Source organism: Somniosus microcephalus, chromosome 34, assembly GCF_052327205.1.
Source record: "Somniosus microcephalus isolate GS21.2 chromosome 34, FLI_Smic_1.0, whole genome shotgun sequence".
Taxonomy (NCBI): domain Eukaryota; kingdom Metazoa; phylum Chordata; class Chondrichthyes; order Squaliformes; family Somniosidae; genus Somniosus; species Somniosus microcephalus.
In genome coordinates this window covers 17,965,429-17,990,162 of record NC_141020.1, presented here as the reverse complement: position 1 = coordinate 17,990,162, position 24,734 = coordinate 17,965,429, and the positions used below count along the sequence as shown (strand labels likewise).

The following is a 24,734-nucleotide window of genomic DNA, read 5'->3' as shown; positions in this document are numbered from 1 at the left end:
ACAACAAACACTGTTGCTTAGCAACAGCTTGTAAACAGTCGGCCCGTACCTTGGAAGCGTCTCTGTAGCTTAGCAACAGCTTCAGAGAGACTTTCCAGAGCCCGACTGTTGAAAACAAAGCCACGAGAAGAAAAAAAACCTAACAAAACGGCTCCTGATTTCTGCCGGTAGATCGAGGTTTCTGGACATACAACCTCCGGATAAACCAAAGTTTCCTGTACAATGTTTATATAAACTCTAGATGAAAGACTAGAAATTTGGGCTTCTAAAATAATGTTCTCTAAATATTTCTATGAATTATGGAATCTTGATATGCTTCACAATACAGAGATGTTAAGCTTCTTGAGATTAATTGCAAAGATTCTGCTGCTTATAAATGTTAAAGAATTTTGGTTGCTTTTTTAATTGCTATGTAATTCTATGAATCACTATTATTCCTATAGTTAAATAGCTTGCCAGATCTAAGTTCACGTGTGGACCCTATTGTAAATTTAAATAGAACAGTCGAAACAACAGAGTTATTAGTGTGAGCATAATTGAGGTAGAAATCTCCTCTGTAAGCAGCTTTTAGATGTGCGTGACTGGCACAGGGTAGTGTCTTCCTATTTCCTCACCAGTTTTGTGAGGAAGCATTTCATCTTCTAAAATGGCCAATATTGGAAAGATCTTGCGGAAATAATGGGATGAATTGGTACCGTTTCATTCTTTGCCACAGCATTTTGATATATGCTCCAAAAGAGTAATGTACCTCAGGATTAAGACCATGTTAGACTTTCTATATAATTTAAGAATTTTATTGCTTTAGATGGAGTTATCCCCCAGCCTTCTGTCAAGAGATTCTGTGGGAAGGCCAAGCTCTATTTGCCTGGAGGATGCAGAGAATACATTTTGCCAGGAGATGGATACGCCAGAGACTGAACCAAGTGTCCCAATGTTTTACCCAGTGCAGAATGATGACCACTCCAGCAGCACAGAGAAGTATGTATTCTGGGCACGATTAAATATTTGAATGCTAAAATTGCTTTCTGGCATCAAAAGCAAACACCCTCTCCATAGAGCTGGTCAAACCTTAAACCAATCTATTCTTGCCTCTAATCTGCTTCATAAAGTCCCGCATTTATCATATGCAATACAAACTCTATTGTAGACTGGAGCTAATGAGGAATGACCCAGCTTCCCCATCTAAAATGTGTTATCACTGGGAGTAGATTTCAAGTTTACCAATAACTTAACAACTCAGATGGACTGTTAGCAAGGGAGCTGCTAAACAGAGGTTAGCACCCCACTTCCTCCAGGGCGGAAGGTAATGGGAATAAGTCACTACAGGCAGCTATCCTTGCATTTGGTCATGGAAGGCACAAGGAGATGTCAAAGTGAGGAGGATAGAAAGTTACACAATACAAAAAAAACTTGTATATTTAATCCCAACATTTAGTAAGTTTTCCACAATGTTCAGTTCAGGCATCCATATTGAACCGCCCCTAGACCCCAGTGGTTTGTAACCATTGTACATTGACTATATCTCTCATTCCACAGCAGTGATTATCAAGTAAAAGAGCCACCAAAGAAACTACAGGAGGGTGATTCTGACTGGAAGATTGTGCATTCAGTGGAGAACAGTCCCGACAGTGCCTACTCAATGGATTCGGGCAGCAGCCACGCCTCCAGCAATGAACAACAACAGGATGGTGAGAGACCCTTGATGGAAACAAACATGTTTGGGGCTTTAACACTAAATACATCTTAAATACTAATACTGCATCTTGTATTACTGGTTTATGTTGCCCAGTTCATTGGCAACACTAAAGGCGGTCATTTCTGCTCCTGCCTGCATTGAGATGGGAGCAGCTCAAAGGAATCTCAAAGGCATGTCATTACAGGATTTACAGATTAAAGCTAATAACTATGCAGTAGATCAAGTGTTGTAGTAACTGTGGTCGTAGCGTAGCTGTACGAAGAACTTGCAGTATCTTTTCCGTGCAGCTGAGCACCCATGCTTGTTAAAGTTAGCAGCTTTGGATTAAATGATTAGTTAATTCTGTCTTTTGCTGTATACCTTGCAGCCTATTGAACCTGGTCCTTCCAGGCACTGTGTTTTGACACACTGAAGAATATTTTAACGGTTCCATTCTTATTTATAGTCATAGCCAGAGAATCACCCGCAATGGCTTCTCTTCCTGCTCCTGCGCAGTTACCTCAGGTGTTCCTCCCCCCTCCCCGCGCACAATCCTTAGCCCTCTCCTATTCCTCATCTACATGCTGCTGTTCGGTGGCAACTTTTTTTTTATTCGCTTGAGATGTGGGCGTCGCTGGCAAGGCTGGCATTATTGCCCTTGAGAAGGTGGTGGTGAGCCGCCGCCTTGAACTGCTGCAGTCCGTGTGATGAAGTTACTCCCACAGTGCTGTTAGGTAGGGAGTTCCAGGATTTTGACCCAGCGACGACAGATCGGCGATATACTTCTAAGTCAGGATGGTGTGTGACTTGGGGAACTTGGAGGTGGTGATGTTCCCATGCACCTGCTTCCCTTGCCCTACTAGGTAGAAGAGGTCGCGAGTTTGGGAGGTGCTGCCAAAGAAGTCTTGGCGAGTTGCTGCAGTGCATCTTGTAGATGGTACACACTGCAGCCACGGTACGCCGGTGGTGGAGGGAGTGAATGTTTAAGGTGGTGGATGGGGTGCCAATTAAGCGGGCTGCTTTGTCCTGGATGGTGTCGAGCTTCTTGAGTGTTGTTGGAGCTGCACTCATCCAGGCAAGTGGAGAGTATTCCATCACACACTCCTTACTTGTGCCTTGTAGATAGTGAAAAGGCTTTGGGGAGTCAGGAGGTGAGATACTCTCCGCAGAATACCCAGCCTCTGACCTGCTCTTGTTGCCGCAGTATTTATGTGGCTGGTCCAGTTAAGTTTCTGGTTAATGGTGACCCCCAGGATGTTGATGGTGAGGGATTCGCCGATGATAATGCCATTGAATGTCAAGGGGCGGTGGTTAGACACTCGCTTGTTGGAGATAGTCATTGCCTGGCACTTCTGTGGCGCAAATGTTACCTGCCACTTATCGGCCCAAGCTTGAATGTCGTCCAGGTCTTGCTGCATGCGGGCATGGACTGCTTCATTATCTGAGGAGTTGCGAATGGCACTGAACACTGTGTAGTCATCAGCGAACATCCCCACTTCTGACCTTATGATGGAGGGAAGGTCATGATGAAGCAGCTGAAGATGGTTGTGCCTTGGACACTGCCCTGAGGAACTCCTGTAGTGATGTCCTTGGGCTGTGATGATTGACCTACAACCACCACAACCATCTTCCTTTGTGCTAGGTATGACTCCAGCCAGTGGAGAGTTTCCCCCGCCCCCCCCGATTCCCATTGACTTCAGTTTTACTAGGGCTCCTTGATGCCACACTCGGTCAAATGCTGCCTTGATGTCAAGGGCAGTCACTCTCCCCTCACCTCTGGAATTCAGCTCTTTTGTCCATGTTTGGACCAAGGCTGTAATGAGGTCTGGAGCCGAGTTGTCTTGGCGGAACCCAAACTGGGCATCACTGAGCAGGTTAGTGAGCAAGTGCTGCTTGATAGCGCTGTCGACAACACCTTCCATCACTTTGCTGATGATTGAGAGTAGACTGATGGGGTGGTAATTGGCCGGATTGGATTTGTCCTGCTTTCTGTGGACAGGACATACCTGGGCAGTTTTCCACATTGTCTGATAGATGCCAGTGTTATAGCTGTACTGGAGCTTTAGGAAGGACAGCAAGGCCTTAGAGAGGGTGCAGAAGAGATTTACTAGAATGGAACCATTTGAGTTAATCTGTTGCATTGTTATTTCAGGTTAAGTTAACCTTCACTGAGAAGGTGCACAACATTTTAAGGGGGGGGGGGCGGGAGAAGGGGAACAGCCAGAAGTTGTGGTCCATGTGAAAACAATGACATAGGAAGGAAAAGGGTTGAAGTCTTACAGTCAGAGTTCGAGGAGCTAGGGAGGACGTTGATAAGCAGGATCTCCAATGGTAGTAATCCCTGGATTACTCCCAGTGTCACGCGCTAGTGAGTATAGGAATAGTAGGATAAAACAAGTTAATGCATGGCTGGAGAAATGGTGCAGGAGGAGGGCTTTGGATTCCTGGGACATTGGGACCAATTCTGGGGTAGGAGGGACCTGTACAAGATGGACAAGTTGCACCTCAACAGGGCTGGGGCCAATGTCCTCATGGGGAGACTAACTAGTGCTGTAGGGGAAGGATTAAACTAATTTGGCAGGTGGATAGGTACCAGGATGAAACATTTGAGAGGAGAATAGAGATGCACAGTGGATTGGGAGGTATGAGTAGCACTAGCATAATGAATAGTTCAGAAATGGGAGGGATTAGACAGTGGGTAAATGCAAGGCAGTCTAAGATGGGTTTGAAGTGCATGTGCTTAAATGCACGTAACATGATAAGTAAGGTTGGTGAGCGGCAGGCACAAGTTGCCACATGGCTCAAAGAAGGGGAGGATTAGGAACTTAATATTCCTGGCTACAAGGTATTCGGGAAAGATAGGGTAGCAGAAAATGGAGGGGAGTGGCAGTATTGATCAAAGAGCCTATTGCAGCACTGAAAAGGGATGATGTAGTTGAGGGGTCAAAGATAGACTCTATTTGGTTAGAATTGAGGAGCAATAGAGGAGCTATTACGCTGTTGGGTGTATACTATAGGCCACCAAATAGTGGGAAGGTGCGCATCTCTCTGCCAGTCCTGCGGGACTGGCTTTTCTAATGTATTTTGCACATATGCAAAATTGTGAATGGGCCATGCAGCCCCTTAAAGGGGCTGTGCATCCAAAAAAAATTACTGGCAACATTGGCTGAACTTTTATAAAACACTAGTTAAGCCTCAGCTGGCGTATTGTTTTCAATTCTGGGCACCACACTTTAGGAAGGACATCAAGGCCTTGGAGAGGGTGCAGAAGCGATTTACTAGAATGGAACCAGTGATGAGGGACTTCAGTTATGTGGGGAGATTGGAGAAACTGGGGTTGTTCTCCTTGGAGTAGAGAAGGTTAGGAGGAGATTTGATAGACGTGTTCAAAATCGTGATCGGTTTAATGTGTAAAATTAAGGCACGTGGGATTGGGGGCAAGGTATTGACTTGGATAGAGAACTGGTTGGCAGACTGAAAGCAAAGAGTTGGAATAAACAGCTCTTTTTCCGAGTGGCGGGCATTGACTAGTGGGGTACCGCAGGGATCGGTCCTTGGACCCCAGCTATTCACAATATATATTAATGATCTGGACGAGGGAACTAGATGTAATATCTCCAAGTTTGCAGACGACACAAAGCTGGGTGGGCGTGTGTACTGTGAGGAAGATGCCGAGAAACTCCAGTATGATTTGGACAGGTTGAGTAATTGGGCAGAAGCATGGCAGATACAATATAACGTGGTGTCAAAAACAGGAAGTCAGATTATTATCTAAATGGCAATAGATTGGGAGAAGGGGAAGTACGAGACCTGGGCGTCCTTGTGCACCAGTCGCTGAAAGTAAGCATGCAGGTGCAGCAGGCGGTTAAGAAGGCAAATGGTATGTTGGCCTTCGTAGCGAGAGGGTTTGAGTACAGGAACAAGGATGTCTTGCTGCAGTTGTACAGGGCCTTGGTGAGACCGCACCTTGAGTATTGTGTGCAGTTCTGGTCGCCTTATCTGAGGAAGGATGTTCTTGCCATGGAGGGAGTGCAGCGAAGATTCACCAGACTGATACCTGGGATGGCAGGAATGACGTATGAGGAGAGATTGGGTCGATTGGGCTTATACTCACTGGAGTTTAGAAGAATGAGAGGGGATCTCATCGAAACTTATAAAATTCTAACAGGACTAGACAGACTAGATGCAGGAAGGATGTTCCCGATGGCCGGGGAGTCCAGAACCAGGGGTCACAGTCTAAGGATAAGGGGTAAGCCATTTAGGACAGAGATGAGGAGGAATTTCTTCACCCAGAGAGTAGTAAACCTGTGGAATTCTCTACCACAGAAGGCAGTAGAGGCCAATTCATTAAATATATTCAAGAAGGAGTTGGATATATTTCTCAAGGCTAAAGGGATCAAGGAATATGGGGTGAAGGCAGGGACAGGGTACTGAGTTTGGATGATCAGCCATGATCGCATTGAATGGCGGAGCAGGCTCGAGGTGCCGAATGGCCTACTCCTGCTCCTATCTTCTATGTTTCTATGATAGAGTAAATAAGGAGAAGCTGTTTCCAGTGGCAGAAGGGTCAATAACCAGAGGTGACATGAGGTAAAAAACATTTTATGCAGTGAGTTGTTGTGATTCTTAATGCTCTGCCTGAAAGGGTGGTGAAAACAGATTCAATAATAACTTTGAAAAGGAAATTGGATAAATACGTGAAGGGAAAAAAGTTAGAGCTGTGGGGAAAGAGCGGGTCAGAGTCATAACGGCACAGAAGGAGGCCATTCGACCCATCGAGTCCGTGCCGGCTCTCTGTAGAGCAATCCAGTCAGTCCCATTCCCCCGCTCTATCCCCGTAGCCCTGCAAGTTTATTTCCCTCAAGTGCCTATCCAGTCCCCCCTTGAAAACACTGAGTGTCTCCGCTTCCACCACTTCCGTCGGCAGCGAGTTCCAGCTCCTCACCACTCGCTGCGTAAAAAATTTTTCCTCACATTTCCCCTGTATTTCTTGCCCAAAACCTTAAATCTGTGTCCCTTAGTCCTTGTACCATCAACTAGTGGGAATAGCCTTTCCCCATCTAGCCTATCCAAACCCGTCATAATCTTGTACACCTCTATCAAATCACCCCTCAACCTCCTTTGCTCTAATGAAAACAAATCCAGCTTCTCCAACCTGTCCTTGTAGCTAAGATCCCCATCCCCGGAACCATTCTGGTAAATCTCCTCTGCACCCTCTCAAGTGCCTTCACATCCTTCCTAAAGTGTGGTAGTGGGACTAATTGGATTGCTCGACCAAAGAGCCGGCACAGGTACAATGGGCCAAGTGGCCTCTTTCTCTGCTGTTTCAATTTTCTGATTCCAACACATGCTACAAAGTTTCATCAAATGGTGTCACGTGATTGTTTTCTGTCAGGCAGATCCAAGTGTAAGGGTTTTAGTATGGCGAGCTAGATATTGAAACAAATCCAGTAAAATTAAGAAACTCCAGGTAAACCTTAACCGTGCTTGCCTTGTCTTCTGTGCACCATCCCTAGATTCTGACTCTGTGGGCCAGCTCAGTTCCGATGGTCATTCTTCAGGATTGGAAGAGGAGGAGGAACAGTGCAGTACAGTGCCACAGGAATCTCATGCAGCAAAAACACCAGACCAAGAAAAATTCCTCAAACACAACTTTGAAGCTCTGGCAAATGAATTTGCTAATGGTAACAAAAACCTGTATAAAATGTGACTTTCCTTTCCCCAGCGAGTTTTTAACTATTAACCATCTGCAGATGCATGTCTCTAAAATTGGTTTGTTAATTTGCAGAGAAATTTGACAGCTCGTTGAAAGATCTTCAGCAAAGTGCAGAGAATGAAAACAACTTTTTCCTGAATCCTCGTTTGAGTATTTCTGCAAGATTTCTGTCCCGCTGCCAGAAAAACAGCAGGTTAGTGTTGAAATGTCCCAAAAAGATTTAACGACTAACAGTATCTAAAACTTTGTGAACCTCTTCAGGCTCTTGGTTACATTTTAGCAATCCTTCAATTTGAAGGCTGATTCAAATTATATCTGAGCTTTGCCTAAGTATCAGAAAGTTCTTTTATAATCATTTATAATGAACTATACTTCCCAAATGTATTTGAATATAATGACTTCTGACAATTGCTCCACTTCTATGTTGTATTAAATCCTTGCCCTAAAGCCTTGTCATTGATGGTTGATGGTATAGAACTTGTCTTACACTGCTGCAAGCGTGTTCCATATTCTGCTCAAAAGCTTGAGATTGGTCACTTTAATTGCTGGCCTCTGCTTTATCCGAGTTGAATCATCTACATAAGACATAAGACGTAGGAGCAGGAGTCGGTCATTTGGCCCCTCGAGCCTGCTCCGCCATTCAATAAGATCATGGCTGATCTGATCTTGGCCTCGACTCCACTTCCCTGCCCGCTCCCCATAACCCTTCAGTCCCTTACCATTCAAAGATCTGTCTATCTCCACCTTAAATATATTCAGTGACCCAGCCTCCACAGCTCTCTGGGGAAGAGAATTCCAAAGATTCACGACCCTCTGAGAGAAGAAATTCCTCCTCATTTCCATTTTAAATGGGTGCCCCCTTATTCTGAAATTATGCCCCCTAGTTCTAGATTCCCCCATGAGGGGAAACATCCTCTCTGCATCTACCCTGTCGAGCCCCTTCAGAATCTTATATGTTTCAATAAGATCACCTCTCGTTCTTCTAAACTCCAATGAGTATAGGCCCAACCTGCTCAACCTTTCTTCATAAGACAACCCCTTCATCTCCAAAATCAACCTCGTGAACCTTCTCTGAACTGCCTCCAATGCCAGTATATCCTTCCTTAAATAAGGAGGACAAAACTGTACGCAGTACTCCAGGTGTGGTCTCACCAACGCCCTGTACAGTTGTAACAGGACTTCCCTACTTTTATACTCCATTCCCTTTGCAATAAAGGCCAACATTCCATTTGCCTTCCTAATTACTTGCTGTACCTGCATGCTAACTTTTTGTGATTCATGTACAAGGACCCCCAGATCCCTCTACCGCAGCATTTTGTTATCTCTCCCCATTTAAATAATTTGCTTTTTTATTTTACCAAAGTGGATAACCTTGCATTTTCCCACATTATACTCCATCTGCCAGATTTTTGCCCACTCACTTAGCCTATCTATATCCCTTTGCAGATTCTTTGTGTCCTCTTCACAACTTGCTTTCCCACCTATCTTTGTATCATCAGCAAATTTGGCTACATTACACCCTGTCCCTTCATCCAAGTCATTAACATAGATTGTAAATAGTTGAGGCCCCAGCACTGATCCCTGCGGCACCCCACTAGTTGCAGTTTGCCAACCTGAAAATGACCCATTTATCCCGACTCTCTGTTTTCTGTTAGTTAGCCAATCCTCTATCCATGTTAATATATTACCCCCAACCCCGTGAGCTCTTATCTTGTGCAGTAACCTTTTACATGGCACCTATCGAATGCCTTCTGGAAATCCAAATACACGACCTCAACTAGTTCCCTTTTATCCACCCTGCTCGTTACATCCTCAAAGAACTCCAGCAAATTTGTAAAACATGATTTTCCTTTCATAAAACCATGCTGATTCTGCTTGACTATATTATGATTTTCTAAATGTTGTGCTACCACTTCCTTAATGATGGACTTCAGCATTTTTCCAATGACAGATGTTAGGCTAACTGGTCTATAGTTGCCTGCTTTCTGTCTCCCTCCTTTCTTAAATAGGGGCGTTACATTTGCAGTTTTCCAGTCCGCTGGGACCTCTCCAGAATCCAGGGAATTTTGGTAGATTACAACCAATGCATCCACCTCTTTTAAGACCCTAGGATGCAAGCCATCGGGTCCAGGGGACTTGTCCACCTTTAGTCCCATTAGTTTGCCTAGTACTTTTTCTCTAATGATAGTGATTGTTTAAAGTTCCCCCCCTCCCACCCCAATAGCCCCTTGATTATCTATTATTGGGAAGCTTTTAGTGTCTTCTACCGTGAAGATTGATACAAAATATTTGTTCAAAGTCTCTGCCATTTCCCTGTTTCCCATTATTAATTCCCCAGACTCATCCTCTAGGGGACAAACGTTTACTTTAGCTACTCTCTTCCTTTTTATATACCTGTAGTAGCTTTGTTTTTATATTTCTTGCTAGCTTACTCTCATAAGCTATCTTCTCTCTCTCTATCATTTTTTAGTCGTCCTTTGCTGGTTTAAAATTTTTTTCCAATCCTCTGGCCTTCCACTATTGTTTGCAACATTGTATGCCTTTGTTTTCAATTTGATACCATCCTTTACTTCCTTAGCCACGGATGGTTCATCCTTCTCTTAGAGTCTTTCTCACTGGAATATATCTTTGCTGAGCATTATGAAATATCTCCTTAATTGTTTGCCACTGCTTTTCTACAGTATTACCCTGTAATATATTTTCCCAGTCCACTTTAACCAAGTCTGCCTTCATACCTTTATAATTACCTTTATTTAAGTTCAGGACACTCGTTTGAGATCTAGTTTTCTCACCCTCAAACTGAATTTGAAATTCTACCATGCTATGATCACTCTTCCCAAGAGGATCCTTCACTTCGAAATCATTAATTAATCCAGCCTCGTTACACATTACCAGATCTAAAATAGTCTTCTCCCTGGTTGGTTCCACAACATATTGTTCCAAGAAACCATCCCGTATACACTAAGAACTCTTCCTCAAGTCTATTTTTGCCAATTTGCTTTGTCCAATCAATATGAAGATTAAAATCTCCCATTATTATAGCCGTACCTTTCTTACAAGCCCCTATTATTTCTTGATTTATTATCTGTCCTACAGTGTGGCTACTGTTTGGGGGCCTGTAGACCACTCCCACCAGTGACTTCTTACCCTTATTATTTCTTATCTCCACCCAAACTGATTCTACGTCTTGATCTTCTGAGCCAATATCATTTCTCACTACTGCACTGATCTCATCCCTTATTAACAGAGCTACACCACCTCCTTTTCCTTTCTGCCTATCCTTACGAAATGGCAAATACCCCAGAATATTCAGTTCCCAGCCTTGGTCACCTTGCAACCACGTCTCTGTAATGGCTATCAGATCATACCCATTTATTTCTATTTGTGCTGTCAACTCATCTATCTTGTTACGAATGCTGCATGCGTTCAGATATAGAGCTTTTAATTTTGTCTTTTTACCATTTTTCCCTACTCTGACCCCTCTTTCTGATGCGCTGTTATGTGTATACGCTCTGTCCCTTACTGTCGCATTCTGGTTATCATTACCCCTATCGCTACCCTGCACTTTTGCCTTCTCATTTTTCTTTGACTTCAAATTTCTGCTCAGCGGATCCCCATCCCACTATTTAGTTTAAAGCCCTATCTACAGCCCTAGTTATTCAATTCGCCAGGACACTGGTCCCAGCCTGATTCGAATGAAGCCCTTCTCGACGGAACAGCTCCCTCTTACCCCAGTACTGGTGCCAGTACCCCAAGAATCGAAACCCATTTCTCCCACACCAATCTTTGAGCCACTCGTTCATTCTCTCTGATCTTATTTACCCTATGCCAATTTACATGTGGCTCAGAGATTGTACTGGCCGCGCTAGACGTGCTCCTATCTAGTTATCCAGCAAGTTAAACACTTATTCAAAAATAATTCTTCGTGAAGCCGTTTGCTGTTTTGAAGCTTTACTTGAACAAATTTGTGAAACTGTAAACAAAGACCAAGTATGTTTTGTACATAACTGAGTACTATACATTCGATATTACATAAAATATAAACATATTTACAACAGTAGAATAGACTAATTGTATAACTAACTAACATTTGGACTCACTTCTATAACTATCAAATATTAACCTTTTATAAACATATTATTGTCAAAATACTACTGACAACGTTGCTATTATGCTAAGAAACAAAGATACTCACAGATATTGCGCTTGGCCTAACATATGAAATCAGATTACATTGGATTGTGAAACCCTTATGGAATCCTCCATTACTGCCAGGTTCTTCCTGGAATTCTACTTCCTGTGTTACACAGGAAGAAAGGTACAAAGGTCAAATGACCTCTCGCAGGAAGAAGGGTAGAAAGATCAGATGACCTTTCCAGCATACAAACTGCTAACACAATAACCACCACCAGAGGGTGCTATCTGCATATAAAATGTTCACCATGTAAAAAGTCCATTGGTCCAGAACAGAGATTATTACCTTTTTGTAGTTCCGCTTTTTAATTTAGCCCATAGCTGCTCATACTCCCTCAGCAGAACCTCCTTTCTTTGTCCTACCTATGTCGTTGGTACCTACATGGACCACGACAGTTTGATCTTTCCCCTCCCACTCTAAGTCCTCTCCAGCCCAGAGGAGGCAGGCAACACAGCCTTCAGGACTCACGCTCTTGGCTGCAGAGAATAGTGTCTATCCCCCTAACTATACTGTCCCCTACCACTACCACATTTCTTTTTGCTCCCCCAACTTGAATGGCTCCCTGTACCACGGTGCTGTGGTCAGTTTGCTCATTCTCATTGCGGTCCCTGCACTCGCCCACACAGGGAGTAAGAGCCTCGTAACTGTTGGACAAGAGCAAGGGCTGAGGCTCCTCCACCACTACCTCCTGGATCCCCATACCTGCCTCGCTCGTAGTCACACCCACCTGTCCCTGACCACAGACCAAATTTGAATTAATTAATCTAAGGGGTGTGACTGCCTCCTGGAACACCGCGTCCAGGTAACTCTCCCCCTCCCTGATGTGTCGCAATGTTTGAAACTCGGAGTCCAGCTCGTCAATATGGAGCCGAAGTTCCTCAAGCAACCAACACTTACTGCAAATGTGGTTGCCGTGGACCTCGCTGGTGTTCACCAGCTCCCACATGTTGCAGCAGCAACACATCGCCTGCCCTGCCATCTATAATGTATTTAATTAATTAAGTGTTTAAGTTTTGAACGTTTAGTTTTTAATCCCGGCTATTAATTTAAACCAATGCCCAAGAAAGAGAAATACTGACCAACCAATGGCTTCCCTGCTTTTCTGTGATGTCACACTTGGATTCTTTCTACTTCTTACCCTCCCAGCTTGGTTGGCGTTGCTCCGGGCTCTCTCTCTCTTGTAGTCCCGCTGGTTGGCTCAATTGCGCCCTTTCATCTCCGACCCGCTCTCGCGCTCTCTTGTTTGCTCGGTGGGTCTCGCGCCCCGTTTGCTCGGCGGGTCTCGCGCCCCGTTTGCTCGGCGGGTCTCGCGCCCCGTTTGCTCGGCGGGTCTCGCGCCCCGTTTGCTCGGCGGGTCTCGCGCTCTCCCTGAATCTAATGTGGCACACCTTATTATCAACTTCCAGATTGGACAGAAAATAGATTTGAGTAGGAGTTATTCACAAGACTGATCCCTTAAAGGCGCATCAATTGAGCTACATTTTGTATCTGCTCCCAACAGCGGCTTAAAACACTGGGAACTTCAGGCATTTCCACAACCTCCGGCACTGGTCTCAAATTGTCACAACCCCAGGTTTGGCCTTCTGCATTCATGAGCCAATTGAAGTGTGTGCGGGGCAATCCTTGTTCCTCACTGGCACCCAGGCAGTCACATTGCCCCCACTGAAGCTGGTTTTACTACCTGAATAGGTCATCTGGGCTCCAGAAAAGGCATTGATGTAGGTCAATTCCATTACTGCAAGTGGCGCTAATCCACTAATTCCTGAAAGGGAGAGAGTAAGAACCAAGAGTCTCCAAGAAGCTCCTTTGATTTTTTGATGAAGTGAAATAGCTTTGAGCTGTGCCTACTATTAAATGCACTGTGCTGTTTAATTTATTAACATTTCATTATACTCGCTGATCCTTTAATTGTTACTGTAGCCATTTCTGGCTTCCATATTAAGGCTGTGATGCACCAAAGTCGGGGAAGATTGCTAGGTGACGTATCTACCATTTTGCAGCTAATCTGTAATACAGAACTGTATTGAACCATCTGAAACAATTTTCTGCTCTCTTGATGGTGTTGACTTTTTGAAGGGATATGGTTCCACATGCACCAGTCACCTTCCAGTACTTTGTCTAAGTGAATATTATTTGACATGGGGGCATCACTTCTGAGCCTTCACCCATGATCTGCCTACGCACTTTCAGCAGGAGTTGCTGAATGGCGATAAGCAGCAGCAATGTTAGCTCTTCTCCACCTTCTCTTGGGTGCTGTGGTCAGTTACAGTATCCCTACCACTGCCCCAGTTGCTAATGCAGCACAGATTACTGATAACGGTCTAGGGCCTACCTGTCCTGTATGCTGAGAGGTGAACTAAATGTTAATATTTTAAATTACTTCATTGTATGCAGTCTTTACAGTTGAAGATCATAAAAGGGCTATATTTAGATTGCTGATTAATATGAGATTTTCCCCCCAGAGGAAATTGCAAGTCTTTTCACTTAGTTTAATACTTTAGAATGGCACACTTCCATTTTGCTATTTCAGGAGTTCTGTATTTCTGAACCTTGTGGCTTCTGTTTTTCCTGCAGGATGGCAGTGGCTTTCCCTCCCAAGGTCCAGCAGCAGTTCAAACACCTGCAAGACGTGAGTAGCTAATTTTGGCTCAGTTAGTTTTCAAATCTTTCAAGATGGGATGATTGTTCAAACCTATACATTCATTCATTTGTGTATATTAGTGTTTGTAGTGTTGATTAAAGAATGCAGTATAGTTGTGCTGAGTTTATACATTCTGTTGAATAGATTTCTGTGATTGACAGCTACCAGTTTGGATAGTATAGTGATAAATTCACCGATCTCATGTTCCTGATGGGAAGCCACACTCGAAGGGTGCAAGTTGGAGAGAGAGCTACAGTACTGTAGTGCCAATTCTCCAACTTGCACTCCCTTCAATCGTGGTTTTCCACTGGGAGCGCAGATCACTGAATTTAACCTTGTATAGCCTGAGTTTCACTTGTGACTATTGGCATTGAGGAAAATGGAAGATTTTCAGCAAATAGTGTCAATCTTGACAGAGTGCATCCCATACTTAAGCCCATCCACTGGGTAGGAGAGAATTAACTTGTGCATAAAGCCTGTATTGCCAATTTAAATAATTGGTTTAATAATTGTTTTTAAAATATATGGATTAATATAGTAAGTAAAGTGAATTGAGCATGCTGAGCAATTGGGCCAAGTATGTCTTGAAAGAGGGTGACTGCTTGTGAACTTTTATCAAATTGGTTTATTTGGTGAATTCATAGTCAGAAATTCATTATCAACTGGATCGATTTTTCTCTCCTGAATGCAGCAGCTCGTGTTAGGTTACAGTTCTAAGGGCACTAGTATCTTAATTTTTATGCTAGACTAGAGAGCAATTAGTGGCAGATAATTCCACTGTGGGAGAATTTGCAGCTCGACTCAATCCTGCCCTCTCCTGGCATCCACACAAGCATGCTTTCCAGCAGGGGTCATTGGATGATGGTCAGGAGCCTTTTTTAGCCCAAAGATGTTGCAGCTAATTGTATCACCACTACTGCTGTCTTTTATGAAATCAGGGCAGCTGGGAATCAAACCTGGGACCCCTGGTCTGTGCTGTGTAACTGCCTGCTGCCTTTACTAAGCCATCAAGGGGAAAGGCTCTGTTTGCATCATAACATCATAGAATACTATAGCACAGAACGAGGCCATTCGGCCCATCGAGTCTGCGCTGGCTCTTTCCGAGCAATCCAGTTAGTCCCACTCCTCTGTTCTCTCGCCATAGCCCTGCAATCTTTTTCTCCTTCAAGTATTTATCAGATTCCCTTTTGAAGGCTATTATTGAATTTGTATCCACCACAAATCTAAGTGGTGTGGAAGAGCAAAGGGATCTCGGAGTACAAATACACATCACTGAAAGTAGCGACACAGGTTAATAAGGCCATTAAAAAAAGCAAACCAAGCACACAGGTTTATTTCCAGAGGGATTGAATTGAAAAGTAGAGAAGTTATGCTAAACTTGTATCGAACCTAGGTTAGACCACACTTGGAGTACTGTGTACAATTCTGGTCGCATACTATAAAAAGGATATTGAGGCACTGGAGAGAGTGCAAAAAAGATTTACAAGGATGATACCAGAAATGTGATGGTATACATATCAGGAAAGGATGAACAGGCTGGGTCTCTTTCCTCTTGAAAAGAGAAGGCTGAGGGGTGACCTAATAGAGGTCTTTTAAAATTATGAAAGGTTTGGATAGAGTGGATACAAAGAGAGAATGTTTCCACTTATAGGGAAGAGCAAAACTAGGGGCCATCAATATAAGATAGTCACCAAGAAATCCAATAGGGAATTCAGAAGGAACTTCTTTACCAGAGAGTGGTGAGAATGTGGAACTCGCTACCACAGGGAGTGGTTGAAGCGAATAGTATCGATGCATTTAAGGGGAGGCTGGACAAGCACACGAGGGAGAAGGGAATTGAGGGTTACGCTGATAGTTAGATGAGGAAAGATGGGCGGAAGCTCGAGTGGAGCATTAACACCGACATGGACTGCTTGGGCTGAATGGCCTGTTTCGGTGCTGTATATCCGATGTAAACCCTATCTATCAGGCAGTGCATTCCAAATCCTAACACCACACTGCAGGAAAAAAAGAAAAGAAAAAAATCCTCATGTCGCCTCTGGTTCATTTGCCAATGTGTCCTCTGGTTAGCGACCCTTCAGCCATTGGAAACAGTTTCTCTTATTATCTAAATCCTTCATGATTTTAAACACCTCTATCAAATAGAGATATATGTTGACTGTTGGCTGATTTTTGCTTGTTCTTTGCAGTATATTTGCTTATGATCCTCTTTCGCTATGGGATTGCCAAAATTGAGTAAAAGCTAAAATTTAATCATAACTTCAGTCTGTATTTATTGTGACCGTACCTTACTTTCTTTTCCCTTTTCCATTTGACAAAGTCATGGACATCATGCTGGAGTCTGAGGTGCATGTGCATTTGAACTTTCAGGAATAATTATGTAAATTATCATTTTTAATTGGAATACGTTTCTGTTGAACCTGATTTGAGAGGTTGATAACTCTCCTATACAGCAGTTGCAAGATTACTGCAGACTGCTTCTGACTTCACATTCTATCCAGTTTCATGGAACCTGTTGTGTAGACCAGCATTGGATCTGAGCTACACTAATCCAGCTCCAGCACTGCCTTATCACTGTTCTGAGGTGTGGAGATGCCGGTGTTGGACTGGGGTGGACAAATGTAAGAAGTCACACAACACCAGGTTATAGTCCAACAGCTTTATTTGAAGTCACAAGCTTTCGGAGCGCTGCTCCTTCGTCAGGTGAAGTCACCTGACGAAGGAGCAGCGCTCCGAAAGCTTGTGACTTCAAATAAAGCTGTTGGACTATAACCTGGTGTTGTGTGACTTCTCACAACTGTTCTGAGGAAAATGGGAGAAATCCTGATGAATGATCGTGTCCAAAGCATTAACCAAACATTCCCACCAGATACTGGTTTGAATTACTGTGTGCAGCCAGCATATTTTAAATTAAAAATTGTCACTCCTACAATTTGAGGGAGATTTATTTCTTAATTGAACTGTATTGTAATTCTGCCAAATACAAGAATATATTTGTGTGAATTCCGCTGTCCTGCGCAGCTGTAATTTTGCTCAGGACATGCAGCTACATGTTCCACTGTCATTTAGTGAGCACCATATAGTTCAACGAAAGACCCAAGATACTGGAAATACACAGGAGGTCCAGATCTGACAAGAGAAAAGACCGTTTCAAGTCGTAGTCATAACGGCAGAGAAGGAGGCCATTCAGCCCATCGAGTCCGTGCCGGCTCTCTGTAGAGCAATCCAGTCAGTCCCTTTCCCCCGTTCTATCGCTGTAGCCCTGCAAGTTTATTTCCCTCAAGTGCCTATCCAGTCTCTCCTTGAAAACACTGAGTATGTCCACTTCCATCGGCAGCGAGTTCCAGGTCCTCACCACTCACTGCGTAAAAAAAGTTTTTCCTCGCATCCCCCCTGTATCTCTTGCCCAATAGCTTAAATCTGTGTCCCCTAGTCCTTGTACCATCAACTAGTGGGAACAGCCTTTCCCCGTCTAGCCTATCCAAACCCGTCATAATCTTGTACACCTCTATCAAATCACCCCTCAACCTCCTTTGCTCTAATGAAAACAAATCCAGCTTCTCCAACCTGTCCTTGTAGCTAAGATCCCCCATCCCCGGAACCATTCTGGTAAATCTCCTCTGCACCCTCTCCAGGGCCTTCACGTCTTTCCTAAAGTGTGGTGACCAGAACTGGACGCAATACTCCAGTTGTGGCCTAACCAGCGCTTTATAAAGGTTCAGCAAAACTTCTCTACTTTTGTACTCAATACCTCTATTTATGAAGCCCAAGATCCCATATGCTTTGTTAACCACACTCTCAATATGTGCTGCCACCTTCAGGGACCTATGCACATTAACTCCCAGGTCCCTCTGTCCCTGCACACTCTTTAAAACTGTGCCATTAAGTGTATATTGCCTCTCCCTGTTCCTTCTGCCAAAATGCATCACCTCTCACTTCTCTGTATTAAATTCCATCTGCCACTTGTCTGCCCATTCTGCTAGCCTTTCTATGTCCTGTTGCAGTCGATTGGTATCATCCTCACTGTTTGCCACCCCCCCAAGTTTGGTGTCATCGGCAAATTTAGAAATTCTACTTTGTATTCCAATATCCAGGTAATTTATTTATATATCAAAAAAGCAGTGGCCCCAGCACTGACCCTTGGGGGATACCACTGTCTACCATCCTCCGGTCTGAAAAACAACTCGCTGTTTTCTGTCCTTAAGCCGATTCCTTATCCAATCTGCCACTGACCCACTTATTCCATGAGCCTCAATTTTGTTAACCAGCCTTCTGTGTGGTACTTTGTCAAACGCCTTCCTAAAATCCATATAGACAACATCCATTGCATTCCCTTCATCGATCCTCCCTGTTACTTCAAGAGAAAATTCAATTAGATTAGTCAAACTTGATCTGCCTTTTACAAATCCGTATTGGCTCTCCTTAATTAGCTTGAACCTCCAAGTGCCTGTTAATTTTGTCAGGTACTCTTCAAAATTTGCTCTCTTTTCAGATGCTGCTGTGTATTTCAACATTTTCTATTCTGTATTTCCAGCATTTGCAGATTTATCTCTCTCTGGCTAATGTGATGTGCCAGGCTCTGAGACAGGGAATGCAAGGCAGCTTTGGGTGACCAGTCTCTACTGTTAAGTTACCATTTAACAAAACATGAGGCTATAAGAAAATAGTATTTTAAAAATAAAAGTATTTTTTTTTTTATTATTCTCTCTCTTTCCCCTCACAGGCAAGTCACAAGTCTGCACAGTTGAGTACTGAAGAGAAATGTTTTCTAGAAGTTAAAGGATCAGAGTCGCAGGCATCTTTCGATGGGACAAAAAACCAGACCAGTGAAGAGATGAGTCAAAAAAGTGTTGAGAAAGTGGACAGTGGAAGTGAATGGGGTATAGAGTCAATGACTGCAAGTGCTGAGATGTCTCTTACGTTGACAGGGGTGCAAGGTATAATACCAAATAATGGGAGAAGCCAGATGTGTAAAAAGTCAGCCTCTCTGATGGACCTGGTGCAAGCAGGTAAGATTAATTCTAGAGGTTTTCTATTGCGAATTGGTAGTTTATACATACACTAGACATCATCCTGCAAGTAAATGTCCAGTGTTAGTAAAATGATTTAATTGCCACTCACATTTTTTCCACCTTTACTACAAGATCCATATTTGATCTCATTTATTTTACTCACTTTCAATCAGGAGAACAGGCGTCATCTGCTTCATTCATAGCAAAGTCTCAGTCGAGCACGCATAATATGCAAGTCAGTGAGGGGACAGCAGAGAGACTCTCACTGTGTAGCAAAATGGACATGCTTGTTGCATCCCTTAGCAAAGAGTTGTCCAAGAACAAACCTGGCAAACCTAAGTCCTACATGCATCCAACTGCCAGCTTCAAAGCTAAAATATCACGCAGTGCATCAATGGGAGAGAACCTGCATCTGAAAACCTTGGGACAGTCGAGCGGTATGAGTTTACCCAACTCCAGAGCTGTGTCTACTATAGACTTAACGACAGAGTCCGTGAAAGGCTCCATTCCAAGTGAAGCTGGTCCAACTGAAGATTTTAAGGAAAAGATGCCACCAAAGCAAACATTACAGAGTGGTACTTTATCTTATGGGAACCATCAGGCCAGAGCAAACTTAACCCTGAACCTTTCCAAAATACACACAGACAGACTGCTGATGCCTCCTCCAATAGCTAATGGTGTTGCTGTTTCGAAGGTCAAACAAAAACTGCGTGCTGGTCAGGATTCCACACGGCTGTCCACCTCAGCAGTCACGCCCACACAACCAGCGTGTTTGGCTAAAAAAGATCAAACCGTTTGTGATGACCTTTTGGAAAATGGAAGCAGCCCAAATATGAACTCATTGACAATCTTAAAGAGAGATGCTGGGAATTCCGAGCAGTGTAACAATTCTGACGATGTAGTGGAGCACACGTCGGAGGAATCTCCGTCATGGGACTTGATCCCTTTACTACCAGGGCATGAAGATGTCAGTCCCAGCAGAGGTGGAGTGAGCAGTAATCCCATAGCTATCCCGGAAGGAAACAGCCTTCCCATGGATGTTCCGAAATCACCTGAAGAAAGTCTGGGAATTGAAGAGCAACCCACCAATGAAGCAGGTACTATAATTTCTAATGTGTATTTAACCTTCATTGCATATCTGGCCACCAATGTTTTCCTTTCTCAAGCCGAGAAGTACTTTTTGTAGCAAAAATACAGAATTCATCTCTGCAGTTCTGTCGAAATAAAGTATTTGTTTATTCTTTGCAAATTTGAATTGGGAGAATATTTTTTTTTTTCGTGCTGCTTTTTAAATCTGGTTTGTTTTCCCGCCACCTTGATTTCACCTCCCACTTAATAGCCTCTCCACTGCTGTGGTGTTCTGCCATTGAAGTGACCTGAACTTCAAATATCTGTTGCTGTTGTCCAGACAGCTCGCAGGTGTGTGTTTTTGCTGGGTAGAGTGGGGCAGGACTTTGACCCACCTTTCTTCCACTGTCTCCCCAGCAGCCAAAAAAAGTTCTTGTGTAAAACCCTAAGACAGCTCACTTGGATCTTGTAGTGCAGGCTTTCCATTAGTTGAGTCTGTTCTGATCCTTATCCATAATTACAAGAAATGTTTTTACATCACCCAAACTTGTGTAAGTAAGTGAATATTCTGGCCAGATGAATAAAAAAAGACTTCAGTATTTTCAGTAATGAATAGTGGAACAGTTTTTCCAAAGTCTTTGTACTTCCTTCTCATAGACTTGGAGGAAAATGTTCACGATAGGAAGGGGTTTATTCCCATCTGTTTCCAAGGTAAATCTCCCAACAGGTCAGTTTAATATCCTGAGATGAACTCGGCTGCAAAATCAAAACTCACTTCATGCATCCAGCACCGGGGTAGTCGCTAACTTTTTTGCTCGGCTCACAATCCCAAGCAGCACTTATTGAGTAGATTGGGCCTATACTCTAGAGTTTAGAAGAATGAGCGGTGATCTCATTGAAACATAAGATTCTGAGGGGGATTGACAGGGTAGATGCTGAGAGGTTGTTTCCCCTGGCTGGAGAGTCTAGAACTAGGGGGCACAATCTCAGGATAAGGGGTCGGCCATTTAAGACTGAGATGAGGAGGAATTTCTTCACTTGGAGGGTTGTGAATCTTTGGAATTCTCTACCCGAAAGGACTGTGGATGCTGAGTCGTTGAGTATATTCAAGGCTGAGATCGATAGATTTTTGGACTCTAGGGGAATCAAGGGATTTGGGGATCGGGCAGGAAAGTGGAGTTGAGTTCAAAGATCAGCCATGATCTTCTTGAATGGCGGAGCAGGCTCGAGGGGCCGCATGGTCTACTCTTGCTCTTAATTCTTATGTTTTTAGCATTTGCTTGAGGGTTGTTCTCCGACGCACCAGGAGGCTGCTGTGCTTACTTTTAACACCATGTACGCCATATACACACATACACAAACTGACACTCTACAGATATTAAATCACGGAGGAGGGGAGGAATGTTGTTTTATGTGGTACCCTGATGCTGTTTTTCCTGATGTGCTTTCACTTGTGTAACTTTTAGATATAGGAAACTTTGTGATATCCGGCACCGACGGGACCGGCGTGTTGCCGATCTATCAAAACTGCCGGACATACAAAGTTAATGTTGAAGCATGCGGAGGTTTTCATCTCCGTATCTGACAACAAACACTGTTGCTTAGCAACAGCTTCTAAAGAGTCGGCTGCAGCTGCAAGCGTCTGTAGCTGAAGCTGTTGCTATAACTACAGACCTTACAGTGGCTGACTGGGGGGGGAAAAAAAAGAACGAGATCTAAAAAAACTTACAGAAAACGGCTCCTGATTTTTGCCTTTAGATCGAGTATTCCGGACATACAACCTCCGGATAAACCAAAGTTTCCTGTAACTAGTTATATATTTGAGTGATTATAGAATCAGAAAAATCTTTTAATGTTTGAACAATATCATTCAGTTTATGGATGGTATTAATCGGGGCGCTAATATATGATGAAATCGCAAAAACACACAATTGTTTTATTTCATCCCTCTCTCGTAATGTATGTAGAAGTTGAGCATAAATCCGAGTAGCAATAAGCCGTATAATATTTCACTCTATCGGAGTTCTGGTTCCGAGTGCTGCCAGTCATCCATTGCCTCACCCAGTTAGCCATTCTTCATGTGTTAGCCGAGACAGTGAATGTCGAACATCACAGTATACACGATCTGTTCCCCACTTGAAATTCCATACACCTATAACCAGCAGTGGTTACTGGATAGTGACCAGAAGCAGGAATTCTGGCGAATTTCACCTCTCTAGCTCGATGATACCACGGTCAATTGTAGCACCCCAACTACTCTAAATTATTTCTAATCTATAAATTGCGTGTTGTGTTGTTGCCCTGAAACTATTGGGCCACTGGTGATTTAAGGACTGATAGGAATTTATACTTCTCAATTTGTTCTCAATTCTTGCAGATCTTGTAGTCAGTGTCCAGAACTGTAAGTATGTCGTAACAGAACTTCAGAACACTTTGCAGAAGGCCTTACAGCTGTACAGCAAGGTAAGTGCATGTTGACTAACTTCATCAACACTTTAGTTCAACTCTTCCCTTATTTGTATCCCCATTGACTGCGGGTGCAGGCAGCTGACCTGCTACTGGAGGACTGGCCTGCTTTGTTACCCCGGCCTGGTAGCATCCAGCCTTCACTGGGTATCTCTCCCAATAGTTTCACATCAAGACATGTGGCACTCGCTATCACAAGGAGTAGTTGCGGCAACTAGCATAGATGCATTTAAGGGGGAGCTAGATAAACACATGAAGAAAGGAATAGAAGTATATCTTGATGGGGAAGGATGAAGAGGGGTGGGAGGAGGCCCGTGTGGTGCATAACCTGTTGAGCTGAAGGGCCTGTTTCTGAACTGTAAATACTATGCAAGACCCTGCTGTGAAAATCAGAGTATGCCTGTATGCAATATTGTAATAGGTTTCCAGGAAATACTGACACGTGGAAGAATGGGGTACATAAACTAATACAGCACAGGAGCACTTTATTTAGCAGAAACAATTATGTTTTCTTCCATACGTATGAAGTGGTTTTATTGCCTAGTAATAAAACAAGTTCATCACAAGTGAATAATTTCTTCAGCGAATTCTAGAAGTCCCATTAAATTTTTTTTTATACAGATGAATTTCTGCCTAAATGAAAGTTGCATCAGATAAGCTTTCAATCCCCTTTTCAGGAGGCGGGAAGGGGGGGGGGGTGGTGGAATTCAGCAAACTGGAATTTATTCCGCTATTGTGTTCATCTGGGTGTTTACTGATTAACTGTTGAAACACTAGAATGTTGTATCTCCCTTTTAAGAAGATGGAGGAAGACAATAGGCCCAATGGCTCAAAATGCTCCTCCCACAACGTGGGATTTTTTTTTTGTTAAATCACTATTGTGGTGCAGTTCCTAGTTCAAGTTGCCGTGTGTGTGTGTGTGTGTGTGCGTGCGTGCGTGCGTGCGTGCGTGCGTGCGTGCGTGCGTGCGTGCGTGCGTCCCCCCCCCCCCCAATTTGGACATAGATCGTTGTTCCGTCATTGCCACTGGGTCAAAATCCTGCAATGCCCTACCTAACAGCACCTTCAACGCATGGACTGTAGCGGTGCAAGAAGGCGGCCCACCACCACCACCTTGAGGGCAGTTAGAGATGGGCAGTAAATGCTGCCATTGTCAGCCCACATCCTGAGGGTGATTATTTTAAAAAGGAAACTATCAATTTTAAGTGGCTATTGAAATCAAAGATTTAAAGTCTTCTGCTGCAAGGCCACATTGGTTCATGTCCTGTCTTGCTTGTATATAATCTTGGAAGTTGTCAGATAATTCTTGGATCAAACTAATCAAGAGGAGAGATGTGAAAGAAACCACATTTCAGGTTTCTTTAGTTGTCTGTTGCCAATTGATTACATTGAGTTTAGATGCACCACATTTGCCTTAAATTGGCGCTTATGTCTGGCACCAACGGGTAGACTGTTGGACTAGCAACTGATTCTTGTCTGGTTCTCTACCTTTGTCACTCATGTTCAATGAGCATTTTCTGCTGGGACTTGATTATACATGAGGTACATCACTCCATGGACACTGAGTGAGGAGGAAAACCAGCAACACGAGTACATCTGTTATAAAGTGCAGTCCTCAGTCACATTGGGACACAGCTCAAATCATTGGGGGTGGGGGTAAAGTGCAATAAGAGACGGCGCTGTGTATAGAGTTAGATTTAGTATCCCAGGAATAGGGAGGGAAAAGATCAGCTGTTTCTTGCTTCTAATTACTGCTGTGGCATGCTCATGCATGGACATTATTTGAAGACCAAATTTAGCCCTATGATGCCCTCCCCACCCAGTTGAACAGCCTGCTGTCTGAAGCATCTGGCTCGCACACGAACAACTTGCTACTGGACGACAGCTCCTGCCTAAGGAACGCCCCCCTCGGGAGGAGAGGGAAATAAATTGGGGAGGAGGGGAATCTTTTCTTTAAAAAA

General features: G+C 43.7%; 1 protein-coding gene across 2 annotated transcripts in view; it reads left to right on the top strand.

The window, feature by feature from the left end:
• Positions 1-24,734, top strand: part of LOC147096844 (mitogen-activated protein kinase-binding protein 1-like) — a 104,049-nt gene that overhangs the window by 77,294 nt on the left and 2,021 nt on the right. The window contains exons 23-30 of one of the 2 annotated variants that reach the window (XM_085973531.1): positions 806-978; positions 1,540-1,688; positions 7,192-7,359; positions 7,464-7,584; positions 14,161-14,215; positions 18,951-19,236; positions 19,413-20,336; positions 22,685-22,770. In XM_085973531.1, coding sequence (XP_085829657.1) covers positions 806-978; positions 1,540-1,688; positions 7,192-7,359; positions 7,464-7,584; positions 14,161-14,215; positions 18,951-19,236; positions 19,413-20,336; positions 22,685-22,770 — 1,962 coding nt within the window. Of the gene's footprint in view, positions 1-805; positions 979-1,536; positions 1,689-7,191; positions 7,360-7,463; positions 7,585-14,160; positions 14,216-18,950; positions 19,237-19,412; positions 20,337-22,684; positions 22,771-24,734 lie in introns of both variants that reach the window. The other variant, XM_085973530.1, reaches the window with a different exon arrangement.